Raw genomic sequence first — 16,099 nt, 5'->3', positions numbered from 1 at the left:
AGCCTGGGGAGAAAGGTATTTTAATAATGTAAATTATGTGAAAAATAATGCGTTTTTCGAACCACCAAGCATGAGGGCATGTTCTAGTACACCCCCAAAACATAATCAAGACTTTGTAAATGAGCATAATAAGACCCCTTTAAGAATGTGTCAAAGTTATGAAAACCAAGCGTTCATCCCTTGCCATAGATGGCGCCAATCACCAAATACAGACTATGCACTGTTATTTTCTCTGTGCTGTCCTTCACGCCATCATCTCGTGATTAGTTAGTTGACCTAAGTCGAAAGTTGCCGGGATAGGGCACTGGAGTAACTGTGAGCAAGTAAGCGAGGGCCAGGATGAACACCGCGCTGAAACACTGGAGGGAGGCGGCGACGGTGATCTTGGCGGCCGGCCTGAGACACGCTCAGAGCGCGGACTCTCTTAAAACAGGTCTGGAGAAAGTGTCTGACATAGCGCACAGATCCGCCTTTGATTATCAAGTGCTGTTGCTAAAACGGAGCGGCAGCAGCGGCTTCATGCCCAATGCCTACGTGTTTCCCGGGGGGCTGGCGGACGCGTCTGACTTCTCCAGCGACTGGCAGGAGGTCTTTCAGTCCTTCACGAAAGCGCCCAACTACGGCATTGGAGTCGTGAAGCAGCCGCCGGAGACCAGACCGCCCATTTTCGCCACTGACAGAGCGCAGCTGGGATCCCCGATCCCCGGAGACGTGGCTTTCAGGATATGTGCAGTGAGAGAGACGTTTGAGGAGTCCGGTGTGCTCCTGGCGGTCCCCAAACACGAGGAAAGCGGCATTCGCGTGCGCACAGATGATGCTCGGGACAGTGACCCCCAGCCAACCCTGACCACACTGAGCGGACTGTGGGACAGAGACGTGCTGTCCAAGTGGAGGTCTCTGGTTGTTAGTGACTCGGCGACACTGGAGGGAGGCGGCGACGGTGATCTTGGCGGCCGGCCTGAGACACGCTCAGAGCGCGGACTCTCTTAAAACAGGTCTGGAGAAAGTGTCTGACATAGCGCACAGATCCGCCTTTGATTATCAAGTGCTGTTGCTAAAACGGAGCGGCAGCAGCGGCTTCATGCCCAATGCCTACGTGTTTCCCGGGGGGCTGGCGGACGCGTCTGACTTCTCCAGCGACTGGCAGGAGGTCTTTCAGTCCTTCACGAAAGCGCCCAACTACGGCATTGGAGTCGTGAAGCAGCCGCCGGAGACCAGGCCGCCCATTTTCGCCACTGACAGAGCGCAGCTGGGATCCCCGATCCCCGGAGACGTGGCTTTCAGGATATGTGCAGTGAGAGAGACGTTTGAGGAGTCCGGTGTGCTCCTGGCGGTCCCCAAACACGAGGAAAGCGGCATTCGCGTGCGCACAGATGATGCTCGGGACAGTGACCCCCAGCCAACCCTGACCACACTGAGCGGACTGTGGGACAGAGACGTGCTGTCCAAGTGGAGGTCTCTGGTTGTTAGTGACTCGGCGAATTTTATTAAGATGTGCAAGGAGCTGCAGTGTCTGCCCAACATCTGGGCTCTACACGAGTGGGGCAACTGGCTGACCCCCATAAGCATGCACGGCAAACAGAGGCGCTACGACACGGCCTTCTACATCTGCTGTCTGCGCGACACGCCACACACGCTTCACGACGAGAAGGAAATCGTTCATTTCAGGGTGCGTTTTGAACAGTAATTAGCACGTTGACAGTCAGATTAAAAACTACATATCAGACTTACGTTGCATTGAAGGTATATTTGATCAATTTACGCATTCGCGACCAATTTGTGTCCAGCTGGCGAAATAACTTGGACTTTTCTCAGCGTTGACGTGCTGCATATTTCTTGGAGCTCATTAATATTCATGAGGCTAGCGCTCATTCGCCAGCTAGGCAGCGCCCACTTAACGCAGGTGGCTGAACGTCACGTAACGTCACTGTTATTCATTAATATAACATTTTTATAGTAGCTTTTAAGTCATTCAGTCTCATCCGAACTAGTACAAATGATGCTTAACTTTTGGGAAATACACACTGCCTTGTTTCTCAGTGGTCCAGTCCCTCTGAAGTGCTGCACAGCTATAAATCAAAGGAGATCTGGATCGCTCCACCTCAGTTCTACGAGCTTGGACGCATGTGCCGGTGTCCAGCTCTCGCAGATCTCCATCGCTTTGCCTGGCAGAGGTCTTTGGGGGGTTGCGAACAGTGGCTGCCTGTTCACCTGGTGGCGCCTGACTGCTTTGCAAGCATTTTACCAGGTAATAAATTAAGACATTTCTGCTAATTATCGCCTCTTTATCAAACAATGTTTCTCTTCATTAATACACAGGGGATGCTCTGTACCCGGAAAAAGTGGACCGTTCTGTTAAGGGCGGCGGCGTGATGAAAACTGAGAAAAGTCTTGAAGAGCTCCAGCAGGACAGTGCAAACCTGCACCGTATCGTCGGCCAGGATCCATATTCAATAACTGTCCGAATGAACATCACACCCAAGTATAACCACCTGTCTCCTCTCTTCGGTACAGATGTGGACAACCCCTCCAAAAACCATAGTAAACTCTGACACTTACCTTCCAAACAGGTGCAGGACTGATGGACAGAAACTGTTTTTTTTTGTAAATCAGCTCATTTCTACCTACTGATGTGGAACGTGAGCCATTCAGTGTAGTTAAAACATATGGCCTCCCTAACGTGTTATAAAAATGATAAACAAGACTACCTTGTTGATGTGACAACTGCTGGTACCATGATAAAAAAAGAAAGTGCATTAAAAAAGATTACCAGGTGTAAAGTTTGAATTGTCACAGTTCTTCATTAATGTAATATTCCAGAGGAGGCAGTAAAGGGTAAATGGCACTTTGAATTGTTTTCATTTGTTGAAAGCTCTCAACTTTTTCATGCTTTTTGAGTTTGCTGAATACAGGACTCTACAAGCAAAAAATAACTTGGAACAATTGTGTACAAAAATTGCATTTGTCTGATTTATGGCTAGCATATATAATCAACCAATTACAACAAATCTGACTGTAGCAGCAGCTATTGCATATTTATTTATAGTACTGACTAGGATAAATCATTTAAATGTAGGTTAAGTACAATGAGTAGTAAATCATGAATTGTCATTATGTGATTGAAAAACTCTAAAGTCACATTTGAATTAAAACGGAAGCATGATGTGCATTTCTGGCATCTTTAAATTAAGAAAAAATGAATTCAGACACAATGTGTGTGAATGTTTTCAAACAGTTTAATCATACATAAACTAAAGATAAACGACCAGATGCCTGCTTCGTGGGTGTCCATTATGCTATATTTCTGTAGAGACAGTAGCGTGAAATCCTTAACCAACCTTATACAACACATTTGTTTCAGACATTTAATAAATTCTGCACTCTCTACACTTCCAATGAAAACCACACAACTTAAATGACAAAACAACTAATAAAAAAAAAAACATCTTTATTTAAAGGCTTTTTTGTGGAGTTGATTTTTGTTTGCATTTTGGTTACTTTGTACAGGTTGAAGTTTGGTCATGGTGTTACTGTCTTCATGCTTCTACTTACTGGGATTTACATTGTGAAACAACTTATGAAGTAGAAAAATCTGTACAAATCTTAAATGTTAAATACAATCACTCTGTACCAGCAATGACAAACATCCCACAGGAAAGAGTACATTTAAACTCACAAAACAGCAGCTTAAAATCTAAATAGAAAATAACCACCTCAACCCCCAAATAGATTAGTCTGTCAGAATACATCTTTTAAAAAAAGAGAGAGAAAAAAACTTCCAAATGTAGCTCTTCATTTGTGGAGATATGCCTGTAAACTAAAGGCTAAGGGGGCAAAGCTGCAGTTGAGCTCTACCAATCAGTCCAGAACGTCACAACTTGTACAGATGTCAGAATGGGAAAGAAAAAAGAAAATGCTTGCAAGCTCTGTAAAACAGACCAGCTATAAGGTCGTAACACATTTTCATTAACTGAACAACATTAAGAAGAGCATGTGTTTTTGCTGCTGTAGGCACAATTTATCTCTAAGGACTCATTTGAAACCTACTTAAATTTTTAGAACAATACATTGTTAAAACTCACTTTAACCCATAACCTAAACACACACCGTATTGTTTTTTAAATCTTAAACCATCAAAATGAGACCACGTCATTGCAGCACGAGCCATAAGCATGATGTGAAACATACTGTAAATGTAACCAACAGCAACATGCAAAACTTTTGGCACCACTTTATTCATCTTGAATTTTTGAAACAGAACTAGATCACATTTTGCTGAGGATTTCAGTGCACTTACAAAAAAACATGCATGCTTAATATTTACCTGTGACAAGATATTCAACTCTGCTCATTCTATGCATTATTTCAGACTAATCCTGATTTTCACACAATAAGGAAATGAAAAACGTGTGCCTGTGTTGGCTCGACACACAAAGAAGAAAAAAAGGCAATTCAAGTGTCTATTGTAATGTCACTGTTTATAGAAACTCCCAAAATTACATCATGCCAACTAACCTAACACAAAATTACAAAGTTTATCCTCAATTTCAGCAAAATGTGACGAAAACATCCTCTAAAAGGTTTAGAACTAACAAGTGAGAGAAAGAGGGAAACACACCCACACTTGAACACACAAAAGTGATTCTACAAACTGAATGGCTGCTTTGAGAAGAAAAACAAAAACCAAAAAGGAGTACAATCAGAAGCGCTAGGAAGACTGCTGGAAAACAATAAAAATCAGTAAAGAACAAAATCTGAAAAATTAAAAGCTGCAAAAATCTAGTGGTTATAGTGTTTGTACGTTCTAGAAAAATAGACTCTTTGCTCAGAACAATTTTCATGAAACGTTTTACACTTTTAGCAGTCTTTCTAACGCTCCCTATTGGCAGCACAAATGACAAATGAACATCACACAAAGAAACAAACAAAAGTAATCAATAAGCGTCAAAAGTTAACAAAAAGGTCAAGTGTGAAATTTCAAGCGTCAGAGAAGCGAAGAGGACAACGGACTGGACGATGAACTTTTGACGTCACATCGACATGCTAGGCAAACGATGACAAACGGGCACGAAGATATCTAGAACAAAAACAAACAAAAAAAACAAATAACAAACCTAGGTTAAAGCACAACGGAAAAAGGAGAGGGGATGAAAAAGAAAATCATGAATGATTATGTTTGCATGAGGAGGGGGCTTTCGTAGGTGCACACATCATCTAAACACAAAACATTGAATGCAACACAGGAAACGATGAAGAAAAGTGGGAAGAATAAGCACCATGCCAACAGTGAACAAAGGGAATAACATTAAACATCAACAACACCGAGAGACAACACAACCTGCCTACTACAGCTACGACAATACTGTCCTCGACAGCAACATTTCAAATGAAAATGTTCGATTTCTCACAACCGCATTTCGATTTTAGACCAAGGGGAAGAGAGGGAAACAAAAAGAAAAATTGTGCTTCAACGTTTCAGCTCTTTCAGTGAAAGTCCTTTTATTTTGTGCTTCAATTTTGAATTGTGAGGGACTGTGGAATAATGCATATTTGGAGCTGGTCATATTGGTTCTCGTTCACAAAACACCCGTCATGGGAAACACAAATGGATACAATTTAGCTACACTGAACTCCGTGAAGGACAACAACATGATGGGACACAGCGCAGAACAGAGTATCATCATTAAACGTATACAGAAATTTAAGACTCGATGTGTTTGGCACATTAGTGGAACGTCTCTGCACTTGTGAGCTGTTTTAAGGCGCACAAATCCGCAGATCTTTGCACAAACGACAGTCAATCTGCTCCGGATAAAAATAAATAAATAAAAAAAAAAAAAAAGGAACAAAACTATGAAAAAATTCTGCCTAACAAACAAAAATCCCTGCCTAGAACAAGTTCACAAGAATCTTTGGATTGTTCAAAATGGTGATTTGTGTTGCACTCCCATTTTTCTTCCACTTAAAATCAAACTGGCCCCGAAAAAAAAAAAAAAAAAAAAAAAAAAAAAAAAGGAACAAAACTATGAAAAAATTCTGCCTAACAAACAAAAATCCCTGCCTAGAACAAGTTCACAAGAATCTTTGGATTGTTCAAAATGGTGATTTGTGTTGCACTCCCATTTTTCTTCCACTTAATGGTTTTGTAATGCATGTAAATCCTGCTTTTATTTGAACAGAGGCACAGATCAGGGACTGGACATTCCCTGCACTCGCATCTAAGCGCTTCAAGAGGGGCTTCACACCTGGGTTGTCTAAAGCGTCTCTAACGTATGAAACAAACCGGCATCTCTGTACAAGTTGCCAGACAGCGGCACACTCGTTCCCTCACCCGGACTGAGATCTGCACTCGTTGAAAATAGATAGTGAGGTTAACAAGAATTGGCTTATTCGCAATTAATCAGTGAAAATAAAAAGCGCCGTTAATAAATACAAGTCTGTCGAACAGCGACGACAATAGTGAGGTAAATGTCAAAACAAAAGAAAATAGTCTACAATTTTCACTAACTGCCACTCCGAGCTCAAGTTATGTTGTGAGGAAATGAAACAAACGACTTCTGATAATAACATTTCAGCATTCGTCACAACACATGTAAATTATGTACTTAATTTAGAGATATTACACGAAGTATAAACTTTAGACTGAACCGTGGATTTGCTTCAGACTTAAAAAGGAAAAAAAACTACTCTTGGTACTATTTTTTTTTTTTTTACTAAACAGACGCCACTACAACTAGTAAAAAGGGCCACATATCCGTTGTTTAAACAATCGGTGAATATATCCACACAACTTCACATTAGGATTCTACAAAAACACTGTTGAATCTTTTGAGTTGATTTTTTTTTTTAAACAACCACTTTAATTCAGAGAAATTATTTAGGCAATATTATAAAACCTCTATAAAAATAGAAAAGGCATAATAGTTAAGTAATATACACTATCTGGATAATGTTTTCTTAAGTTTCCATAAAAACAATCTTACCTCATGACCCTGCAGGACTCAGATTGGCATTAACATTTGATTACGATTTGAACACTTATTTACTGCCATGGTCAACTGAAGCAAGTTGCATGGAGTAACTTAGAATTACAAACTAGAATAGGATTGCAGGACGAGTCTCCATACACCAGGGTACAAGAGACCACCTGCAAACACAGAGATTAAATACTTATTGAACACAAATTGCCACGAAAGTTAGGAAATTTTCGTTCAAATTACTCTGACAATTAAGCGGCCATGAATTCAGCAATTGCAAACTTCCTTCTTTCTTTTCTTGGCAGTATCGTCTCTCACTCTTCTCCAGAATGCAAATATTGCTAAAAGCTTCAACCCCAACCTCCTCAATTGAGGCGTAGGATAATGTATCAAATGACCATCAAAATAAAAATCATGTTGTAGATTGTGTCTTTGCTAAAAAAAAAAAATCGATACAAATGGCATTTTAAAACCATATGTGCTACCATGTGATTCTTCAGCAAAAATCTTGGGTCAAAAAAAGGTTTGTTTTTGTTTGAGGCTTTAAGAAAGGATTCGTGAACTGAAATGAAGCACTTATTTCATACATATTCTTTAGAAATGTTCACGTACCAGGTGAGTAGAATAATGGGCGAAAAGTTTTGGTCTGACAGAATGGTGAGAATGTCCTGAGAGTAAGTGTAGCATCTCCTGCAAACTACCAATACTGAATGATTAACCACCACATGGGATATAATACCCTTGCTTAGTGTTTGTCTTTTTAGAATGTAAAAATATGAATGTGAATAAAAACAAACATAAAGCATCAACATTACGGTTTTTAGCTGAGCCCTCCAACAGAATACATAAAACAGACTTTGAAGCAATGTTACATCACCCTCATTGTGAAGACACAGATACATTAAAAATAAATAAATAAATTAGTGAAATAAATACATGAATGAAATAAAAAGGCATCCATGAAAACAAAATCTAGTGGAGTGCAGACTGACCTTCCAGATGCTCAAAACAATATTCAGGTGACTGACTGATTATCTTTTGCACCGATGCAGCAAGCCTCCTTTATTTTCTAGAAAGGCAGCATTGTAGGAGGCATCAGCATTACACTGTACCAATGTACTACAAGAGTCTAGCGTAAACACAGGAGAACATCTACAGGGGCCAGACCGTGGTGATCAACAGTCTAAGGGACTGAAAGCAGTCGCACAGGCTGGCTTTCATTGTGCAACATCCTTTGACGCAAGATTTATACACAGCAAACTTGTAATATGGCACCAAAAAAAAAGGAAAATAAAAGATCAACAAAACAATTAGATATATAATTGTGGAAAACAAAAATTAACTCTTTACTCCTTGGAACAAATTCTTAATTTGCATGTTGTCTTTCTTTTGAAGGTTAAGAGAGAAGATATGTAGGAAAGGCCAGAGAAATAAAAGGAGGATTAGGAAAGGCGGGTGTTAAAGAGTGGGTGGGGTCATTCTAACGTCACACTCCACTTACCAGAAAAATTTTTTCAAACCAAGTCCATTTGAGAGTAAAATCACTCAGTATGGCTTGCTGTCATTTTTGGATCGTTTAAGTTGCACCTTCAGCCGCTTCATTCCAATCTGGAAACCGTTCATTGACTGAATGGCCGCCTGGGACGAAACTGGATTGTCGTAACTAACAAAGCCTGACACAAAACAAAAGAGCCAGACTCTAGTTACCCACTGCATAGAACACGCATCTAAAGCTTGCTTCTGATTTCAGAACTCGAAACCAACACAAAACCAGCACAATGTTTCTGGAATGGGGCTCAACTCACCAAAACACTTGCTAAGGTTGGTCTGTTTGTCAATAAAGACCTTGGCAGAGATAACACTGCCGAAAGGCATAAACATCTGCAGCAAATCCTGATCACCAAACTCTTGTGGCAGATGGTAGATGAACAAGTTTGCTCCTTCGGGGCCTTTAGAAAGACAGAGAGGAAACAGACAGAAACAAAGAGAACTTTTGACTCTTAAAGCCCTAGTGACCTTTTTATTTTCAATGAAGCTTCGACACTTCTTCTCCTCGCCTAGTTAAAAGAACATTCTGTGTTAAATATCATTTAAGCATGCTGCTGATCACCACAGAAAATAATAAAGACATCCCCCCCAAGTTGATCAAATTCATGTAGGCAAAACTATCATATTGGAGGGTCTGTATTTTGTTAAAACATTTGAACTGAATTAATTAACAGGTTTAGTGCCTGATTTGTAAAGTTGGATAATTGTCTAGGTTAATGAAGGTCTGGTTAAGCATTACCGTCATAATTACTGTGGGTGAGTTTTGCTACAGACTTGAAATCATAGCTGCGACTGTATATACATATACATACACACATGCACATATACATATACATATACATATACATATGTGTGACCCTGGACCACAAAACCAGTCTTAAGTCGCTGGGGTATATTTGTAGCAATAGCCAAAAATACATTGTATGGGTCAAAATAATAGATTTTTCTTTTATGCCAAAAATCATTAGGATATTAAGTAAAGATCATGTTCCATTAATATATTTTGTAAATTTCCTACTGTAAATATATTAAAACTTAATTTTTGATTAGTAATATGCATTGCTAAGAACTTAATTTGGACAACTTTAAAGGCGATTTTCTCAGTATTTTGATTTTTTTGTACCCTCAGATATCAATGAAATCTTATTTATTCAGCTTTCAGATGATGTATAAATATCAATTTCGAAAAATTTACCCTTGTGACTGGTTTTGTGGTCCAGGGTCACAAATATATAAAAAAAGGATCAAATGTGGCCTTTTTTCTGAACTTTTATTCAGCAATTGATCAAATGTGACAGAAAATACATTTATAATTTTAGAATTTAGAAAATTAGCTTTAGAGCTTTTTTATTCAACAAAGATTAATGAAATAACATATCCTGGTTTCCACAAAAATAGAAACCCTTTGTTTTCAACACTGATAATCGCAAATGTTAACAAAGTAGCAGCACAGAAGCATCTTCCAGCAGGCTTGAAGTTGTTTTTAATCACAGAATGCTCAATTAATTAATTGGCAGAGAGCTGCTGGTATGGATCTCCATTTACTTTTAAACAAACCAAAATGTAGAAAATGGGCATTGTGGACAGTGATAATTATCTCTTACCCGCGCTCTGATTGGGACTTGCTGTTGCAGCGTATTTAAAACAAGAATGAATCCTTAAGATGGTGATCACAAGAGCCACATCTACACACACACACACACTGAAAAGCATCATGGGCCAACACATGCCCTAAAAACTGACCCTGCTAGCATAAACTAGCAGTTTTATCTTACACAGAGGCTGGCAATCTCCCAACCTGAAAAGCTGCTCAAAGCTCATCAGATCATTCATGTGCTCACCTTCCTTCTGGCTGCCAGCGGCACTAACGTTCTGCTGGGACAGTAAACTCTGACTGTAGAGGCTGGGCAGAGCGGCAGCGGCATATTGCTGGATCCCAGAATAGGCTGCCTGAGTCAGAGCCTCCATAGCACTGCCCGAGCCGTTCAAGAGACCTCCGCTGCCCAGACCACCATTTAGAGCAGCCATGCCTGCACACAGAAACACAGCTCAGCATTCAGACACACACAGGGGAGGACACATTAAACTACTGATAGATACAGAGAAACCGCATTCAGAGACGGAGACAGAGTAGAAACAGAAATGAGGCAAAGAAAGTTCAAACAAAAAAAGGAATGACACATAGATCCCATTTAACATCCATTTGAGGCACTTCGAACACGAGTGGTCAGTACTTAACATTGATGCCAATGGGGTCCAAAACGTACATTTAGAGGTACTTCAAAATACATACGATCACATCATACTGGTACTGTAATGCAAAGGATTAAAAAAAAGATTTAAAGTATTTAAATGCAACAGTGTGCTGACTTGTGTACTTTTTTTGGTAACGCGTCTCAGCTGACCACTTGTGTTCACGTCACCTGAGATGGATTTCAATAACAGGTGTAAACCAGTGTTAATTTTGACAGCAAATTTTGATTTCGCTTTTGTCATAGCCTTTTGACTAAAATGCCATTTAATTTGTCATTTCAATCTTCTGAATTGTTTTAGTTTTAGTCGGCTAAACCTACAGTTAATTTAGTGAGCTAAAATCTAATGGGTTTATTTACAGTGTAATGCATTTATTAAGCATTTCTCTAAAATTTCCAAACTCATTATATAGGTTAGATATTAAGGTTTTATCATGATAGACACCAATTTAACTGCAGTGACACACAACATGCCTTTATATTAAAATGAAATAAAACCACTTCTCATAAAGAACAAGAACATGGTCTTCTTTTTAATGAAATACCAATGGTTATATAGGCTAATTATGCATTCTTTATGACGACTTGATTACCACATTCTTCATTCTCTCAAGCAGACATCTATTTTTTATAAATGAATTTAGATTAATCTTTATTAGGGCTACTAAAGTTATTCAGTCAAGAGCAGCGAGTGATTTTCTGCTTTTCTTTTGTTGCTTGATCAACAAATGACTCGGACAATGGCAACTAAATTAGGCTGCTGTCCCTTTAAAACTGAATGCACGGATGCAATGTACTGATACACATCCAATATTCTCCCTACTGTTCACTTAAGACATAATCGACTGTGTTTACATGAATACTCGTCAAAACGGACAATTCAACATCATTTTGCGTGTACTTCTCTATTCATGCGACACAAAAGAAAAAACTCTTTCTGTGTGTATGCTTCAGTGTGTGTGCTCAGAAAACCGGACCGAATTGAGTTCTGTTTTGCGTAATTAAATTTATCCATATGTCTGCTCTTCTCTTACTCCCAGATATTGACATTTTTGAACATTTTGAGATGTGTATGTTAGCTTATGTCCCGCCAGATAGATCAATAAGCTATGATACAGTTAAGATTGTACACATTGAACCTCCTAACCACGCGCAGCAGATTCCTTCTGACTCAATCTCTTCCCAAATCGTCCCTCCCTAACACTGGTCTCATTTTTATTTGACAAAAATGTCAACAGATTTCCATCATAGTTTTTGTCATTCAAAACAAGTTTTAGTTTGTTATCTCGTTTTCATTGGTGAAACAAATGACGTTGACGAAAATTATCTGTCAACGAAATTAACACTGGTGTAAACAGGATCTTTAGAAACCATCTGACCTCATACAAAAAAAAAAAAAGAGCTTTCTTTTTCTTACTTGCTAGGGAACTCATGTTGAGACCTGCTCCAGCACCCGCAGCAAGAGACTGAAGAGCACCTAAAGACGCCATGGGGTTCACAGAAGAACTAGTACTGGAGGTGGGAGAGGAACCTGCTGTGCAGAGGAGAGAAAACAAGAACCAGCTCTGACACATTACTAAGCCATCACACATCTTACCAATGCAAATTTCACAGACAGAGAAGAAACAGCAGACAGTGTCAATGTCAGTGATCAAATAACAAAAGACAGCTTTTTGAAGCAACTGATGGGAAGTATCAAGACTAAGGGTACGTAGAATGATGCATGAGAAACAAGAGATGTAAAAAAAAAAATAATTACACAGTTGTTTAGGTTTGGAGAAACTGGCAACATTTTACAATAAGGTTCAATTGGTTAAAGGATTAGTTCACTTCCAGAATAAAAATGTCCTTTTCCTGTTGAAGCTAAATAGAAACTGCAATTTGAAGTGCACTATATGGAGAAAAAAACCTGAAATGTTTTCTTCAAAAACCTTAATTTCTTTTCGACTGAAGAAAGAAAGACATGAACATCTTGGATGACATGGGGGAGTGAGTAAATTATCAGGAAATTTTTATTCTGCAAGTGAACTAATCCTTTAACATTAACTGTCATGAACTAACATTGAACAATACTTATAGCATTTATTAAGCTTGGTTAAAATTTCTACATATGCTAATACATCTTTAATATCAAACATAAATTAACATTAGTTCAAGTGTTACGAATGAACACTAACCTAAGATTAATAAAAACGACACTATATAACTTCTGGCCTTTTTTTGGCACTGATGACTTGAGGTGTACCTGCTTCGAAGCGCAAATGTCACTATCAACACCAAAACCCCCCACAAGCAATGTTCCCTCTAATTTTTTTTCTTGCTGAGCAAAACTTTTCTCTATTGGGCGGACATTTCGGGCACCTGAGCAAAAACATTCTTTATACCAGACCTGTACAAGCGCGTACACAAAAAAATGGGTAACTTTTACCTTTAATGTGCTATTTATATTTGATTTGACCCTTGATGTAACTAAATGATGTACATTTTAGGTTACCTAAGAAAACATGTTTTATATTATAATACACTGCCGTTCAAAAGTTTGGGATCAATAAAGTTTTTTTTAAAGAAGTGTCTTATGCTCATCAAGGCTGTAGCCTATCTATTTGATTAAAAATTACTGAATATTATTTCACAAAATAATATTGTGAAATATTATTGCAATTTAAAATAAACTTTTTCTATTTTAATATACTTTAAAATATAATTAATTCCTGTGAAGCAAAGCTGAATTTTCAGCATCATTACTCCAGTCTTCAGTTGTCACATGGTCCTTCAGGAATCATTCTAATATGATGATTTATTATCAATGTTGGAAACAGTTGTACTGCTTAATATTTTTTGGGACCTGTGATATTTAAAAAAAAAAAAAAAAAAAGTTAAAAAGAAGAGTGTTTATTCAAAATAGAGATTTTGTGTTACAATATACACTATTCAAAAGTTTGGGGTGAGAATTTTTTTTTTCTTTCTTCTTTAAAGATACTTTTAAAAAGTTTAAAGAAAGTTAAAGAAACTTTATTCAGCAAGGATGTGTTAAATGGATTAAATTTATAGATTTATAAATAATAGATTTCTGAAGGATCATGGGACATTTAAGACTGGAGTAATGATGCTGAAAATCCAGCTTTGCATCACAGGAATAAATTATATTTTAAAGTATAGGTATTAAAATAGGAAACCAATATTAGAAATTGCAATAATATTTCACAATATCACTGTATTTCCCCTTCTATTTTTTAAATACAGCCTTGATGAGGAAGAGACTATTAAAAAAAGGTCAATTATTTATTAGGTTTATAATATAGGTCTAACATAATAATATAAAAAACAAACTATTTAAACTGATAGAATAGAATAGAAAACAAAATAAAAATAACGTGAACATATGAATTCTTCTATAGCTAAGCATCCCTATTAAGTAGTTTGCACAATACACCTGTGTGTGACTGTAGCTAAATGTCTCTGAGTTTTGTTACTGTTCTGTGCCCATCCTCCGCTATTTCCTGCACTTAATCAAGCCACTCTTCTTTAATACATGATGACGTTTATTTCACATGTCCTTGCATTTGCGTTGGTTCTCATGTTGAGCGCACCCATAGACTGTATAAAAACATGGATGTAGTGTCCGTGACGTCACCCGTAGATTTCCGAAGAGCGTTTTTGAAGCTCAAAAGTGGGCGGAGGCAGCCGTCACCATCTTGGCAGCGCGTCACTCCCGGATAATCGAAAATGGGCAAAGAGGCGGGAGCAGGTTGCTCAAGCCACGCCCACCTAGCTCCACGGTGGTGACAGCAGCGGCAATCCACCTGTCACTCAAGTGGCCACGCCCTTAATTATGCAGAACTTTAAGGCTTAATATAATTTAAACGGATGAGTTATAAAAAAATTCACCCCCCTCACAGTTGTCATGAAGGGCAAAATTAGCTATATAGACCAAAATCATTTTTTGAACTAACTGTGTTCTGTAGCATCTGCGCTGTGCTGCTAAAACTTTTGGATCTAGCTGTAATTATTTCCCACATCCAAGTTCCAGGTTATAATATGCGAAAGTCTAAACATTAATCTCTTAATTTTACAATCAGTAGTGAAATTTACCAAAAAAAAAAACCTTAAATATCTAAAAAATGCGCACTTAAGGGGCCCTCTTTTGGTGAAAGTTTTCAGACAGCTTTCAAAATGGATCCCCATATCTTAGTGTGCAATGATCTGATTGATTTGAAATTACACATTTTACATTTTACAATAAGGTTCAATTGGTTAAAGGATTAGTTCACTTCCAGAATAAAAATGTCCGTTGAAGCTAACTATATGGAGAAAAAAACCTGAAATGTTTTCTTCAAAAACCTTAATTTCTTTTCGACTGAAGAAAGAAAGACATGAACATCTTGGATGACATGGGGGGGTGAGTAAATTATCAGGAAATTTTTATTCTGCAAGTGAACTAATCCTTTAACATTAACTGTCATGAACTAACATTGAACAATACTTATAGCATTTATTAAGCTTGGTTAAAATTTCTACATATGCTAATACATCTTTAATATCAAACATAAATTAACATTAGTTCAAGTGTTACGAATGAACACTAACCTAAGATTAATAAAAACGACACTATATAACTTCTGGCCTTTTTTTGGCACTGATGACTTGAGGTGTACCTGCTTCGAAGCGCAAATGTCACTATCAACACCAAAACCCCCCACAAGCAATGTTCCCTCTAATTTTTTTTCTTGCTGAGCAAAACTTTTCTCTATTGGGCGGACATTTCGGGCACCTGAGCAAAAACATTCTTTATACCAGACCTGTACAAGCGCGTACACAAAAAAATGGGTAACTTTTACCTTTAATGTGCTATTTATATTTGATTTGACCCTTGATGTAACTAAATGATGTACATTTTAGGTTACCTAAGAAAACATGTTTTATATTATAATACACTGCCGTTCAAAAGTTTGGGATCAATAAAGTTTTTTTTAAAGAAGTGTCTTATGCTCATCAAGGCTGTAGCCTATCTATTTGATTAAAAATTACTGAATATTATTTCACAAAATAATATTGTGAAATATTATTGCAATTTAAAATAAACTTTTTCTATTTTAATATACTTTAAAATATAATTAATTCCTGTGAAGCAAAGCTGAATTTTCAGCATCATTACTCCAGTCTTCAGTTGTCACATGGTCCTTCAGGAATCATTCTAATATGATGATTTATTATCAATGTTGGAAACAGTTGTACTGCTTAAAATTTTTTGGGGCCTGTGATATTTAAAAAAAAAAAAAAAAAAAGTTAAAAAGAAGAGTGTTTATTCAAAATAGAGATTTT

General features: G+C 37.8%; 2 protein-coding genes across 13 annotated transcripts in view; one reads left to right on the top strand and one right to left on the bottom strand.

Moving 5' to 3' along the window:
• Positions 1 to 197: 197 nt before the first annotated feature.
• LOC107677334 (nucleoside diphosphate-linked moiety X motif 19-like) lies at positions 198 to 5,842 on the top strand. Of its 3 annotated transcripts, none has more exons than XM_016472215.1 (4): positions 198 to 369; positions 932 to 1,669; positions 2,041 to 2,248; positions 2,320 to 5,842. In XM_016472215.1, the coding sequence occupies exons 1-4, from the start codon at positions 340 to 342 to the stop codon at positions 2,550 to 2,552; spliced, it is 1,209 nt and encodes a 402-aa protein (XP_016327701.1). In that variant the 5' UTR covers positions 198 to 339; the 3' UTR covers positions 2,553 to 5,842. The 3 variants fall into 3 exon arrangements, with proteins under 3 accessions (XP_016327701.1, XP_016327709.1, XP_016327715.1); XM_016472223.1 differs by having other exon boundaries at positions 198 to 893; positions 1,456 to 1,669; XM_016472229.1 differs by having other exon boundaries at positions 198 to 900; positions 1,463 to 1,669.
• celf1 (cugbp, Elav-like family member 1) overlaps positions 2,601 to 16,099 on the bottom strand; it is a 63,743-nt gene continuing 50,244 nt past the window's right edge. For 4 of the 10 annotated variants that reach the window (XM_016472202.1, XM_016472176.1, XM_016472137.1 and 1 more), the window contains exons 10-15: positions 12,195 to 12,311; positions 10,367 to 10,555; positions 10,130 to 10,150; positions 8,783 to 8,926; positions 8,479 to 8,650; positions 2,601 to 5,077 (exon numbers count right to left, since the gene is read on the bottom strand). In XM_016472202.1, the coding sequence (XP_016327688.1) occupies positions 8,523 to 8,650; positions 8,783 to 8,926; positions 10,130 to 10,150; positions 10,367 to 10,555; positions 12,195 to 12,311 (599 nt within the window). In that variant the 3' untranslated portion in view covers positions 2,601 to 5,077; positions 8,479 to 8,522. The remainder of the gene's footprint in view (positions 5,078 to 8,478; positions 8,651 to 8,782; positions 8,927 to 10,129; positions 10,151 to 10,366; positions 10,556 to 12,194; positions 12,312 to 16,099) is intronic. The other 6 variants (XM_016472210.1, XM_016472159.1, XM_016472167.1 and 3 more) reach the window with 2 other exon arrangements.

This window comes from Sinocyclocheilus anshuiensis, unplaced genomic scaffold (genome assembly GCF_001515605.1).
Source record: "Sinocyclocheilus anshuiensis isolate Anshui unplaced genomic scaffold, SAMN03320099.WGS_v1.1 scaffold1677, whole genome shotgun sequence".
Classification (NCBI taxonomy): domain Eukaryota; kingdom Metazoa; phylum Chordata; class Actinopteri; order Cypriniformes; family Cyprinidae; genus Sinocyclocheilus; species Sinocyclocheilus anshuiensis.
This window is presented reverse-complemented; position numbering and strand designations above follow the sequence as displayed.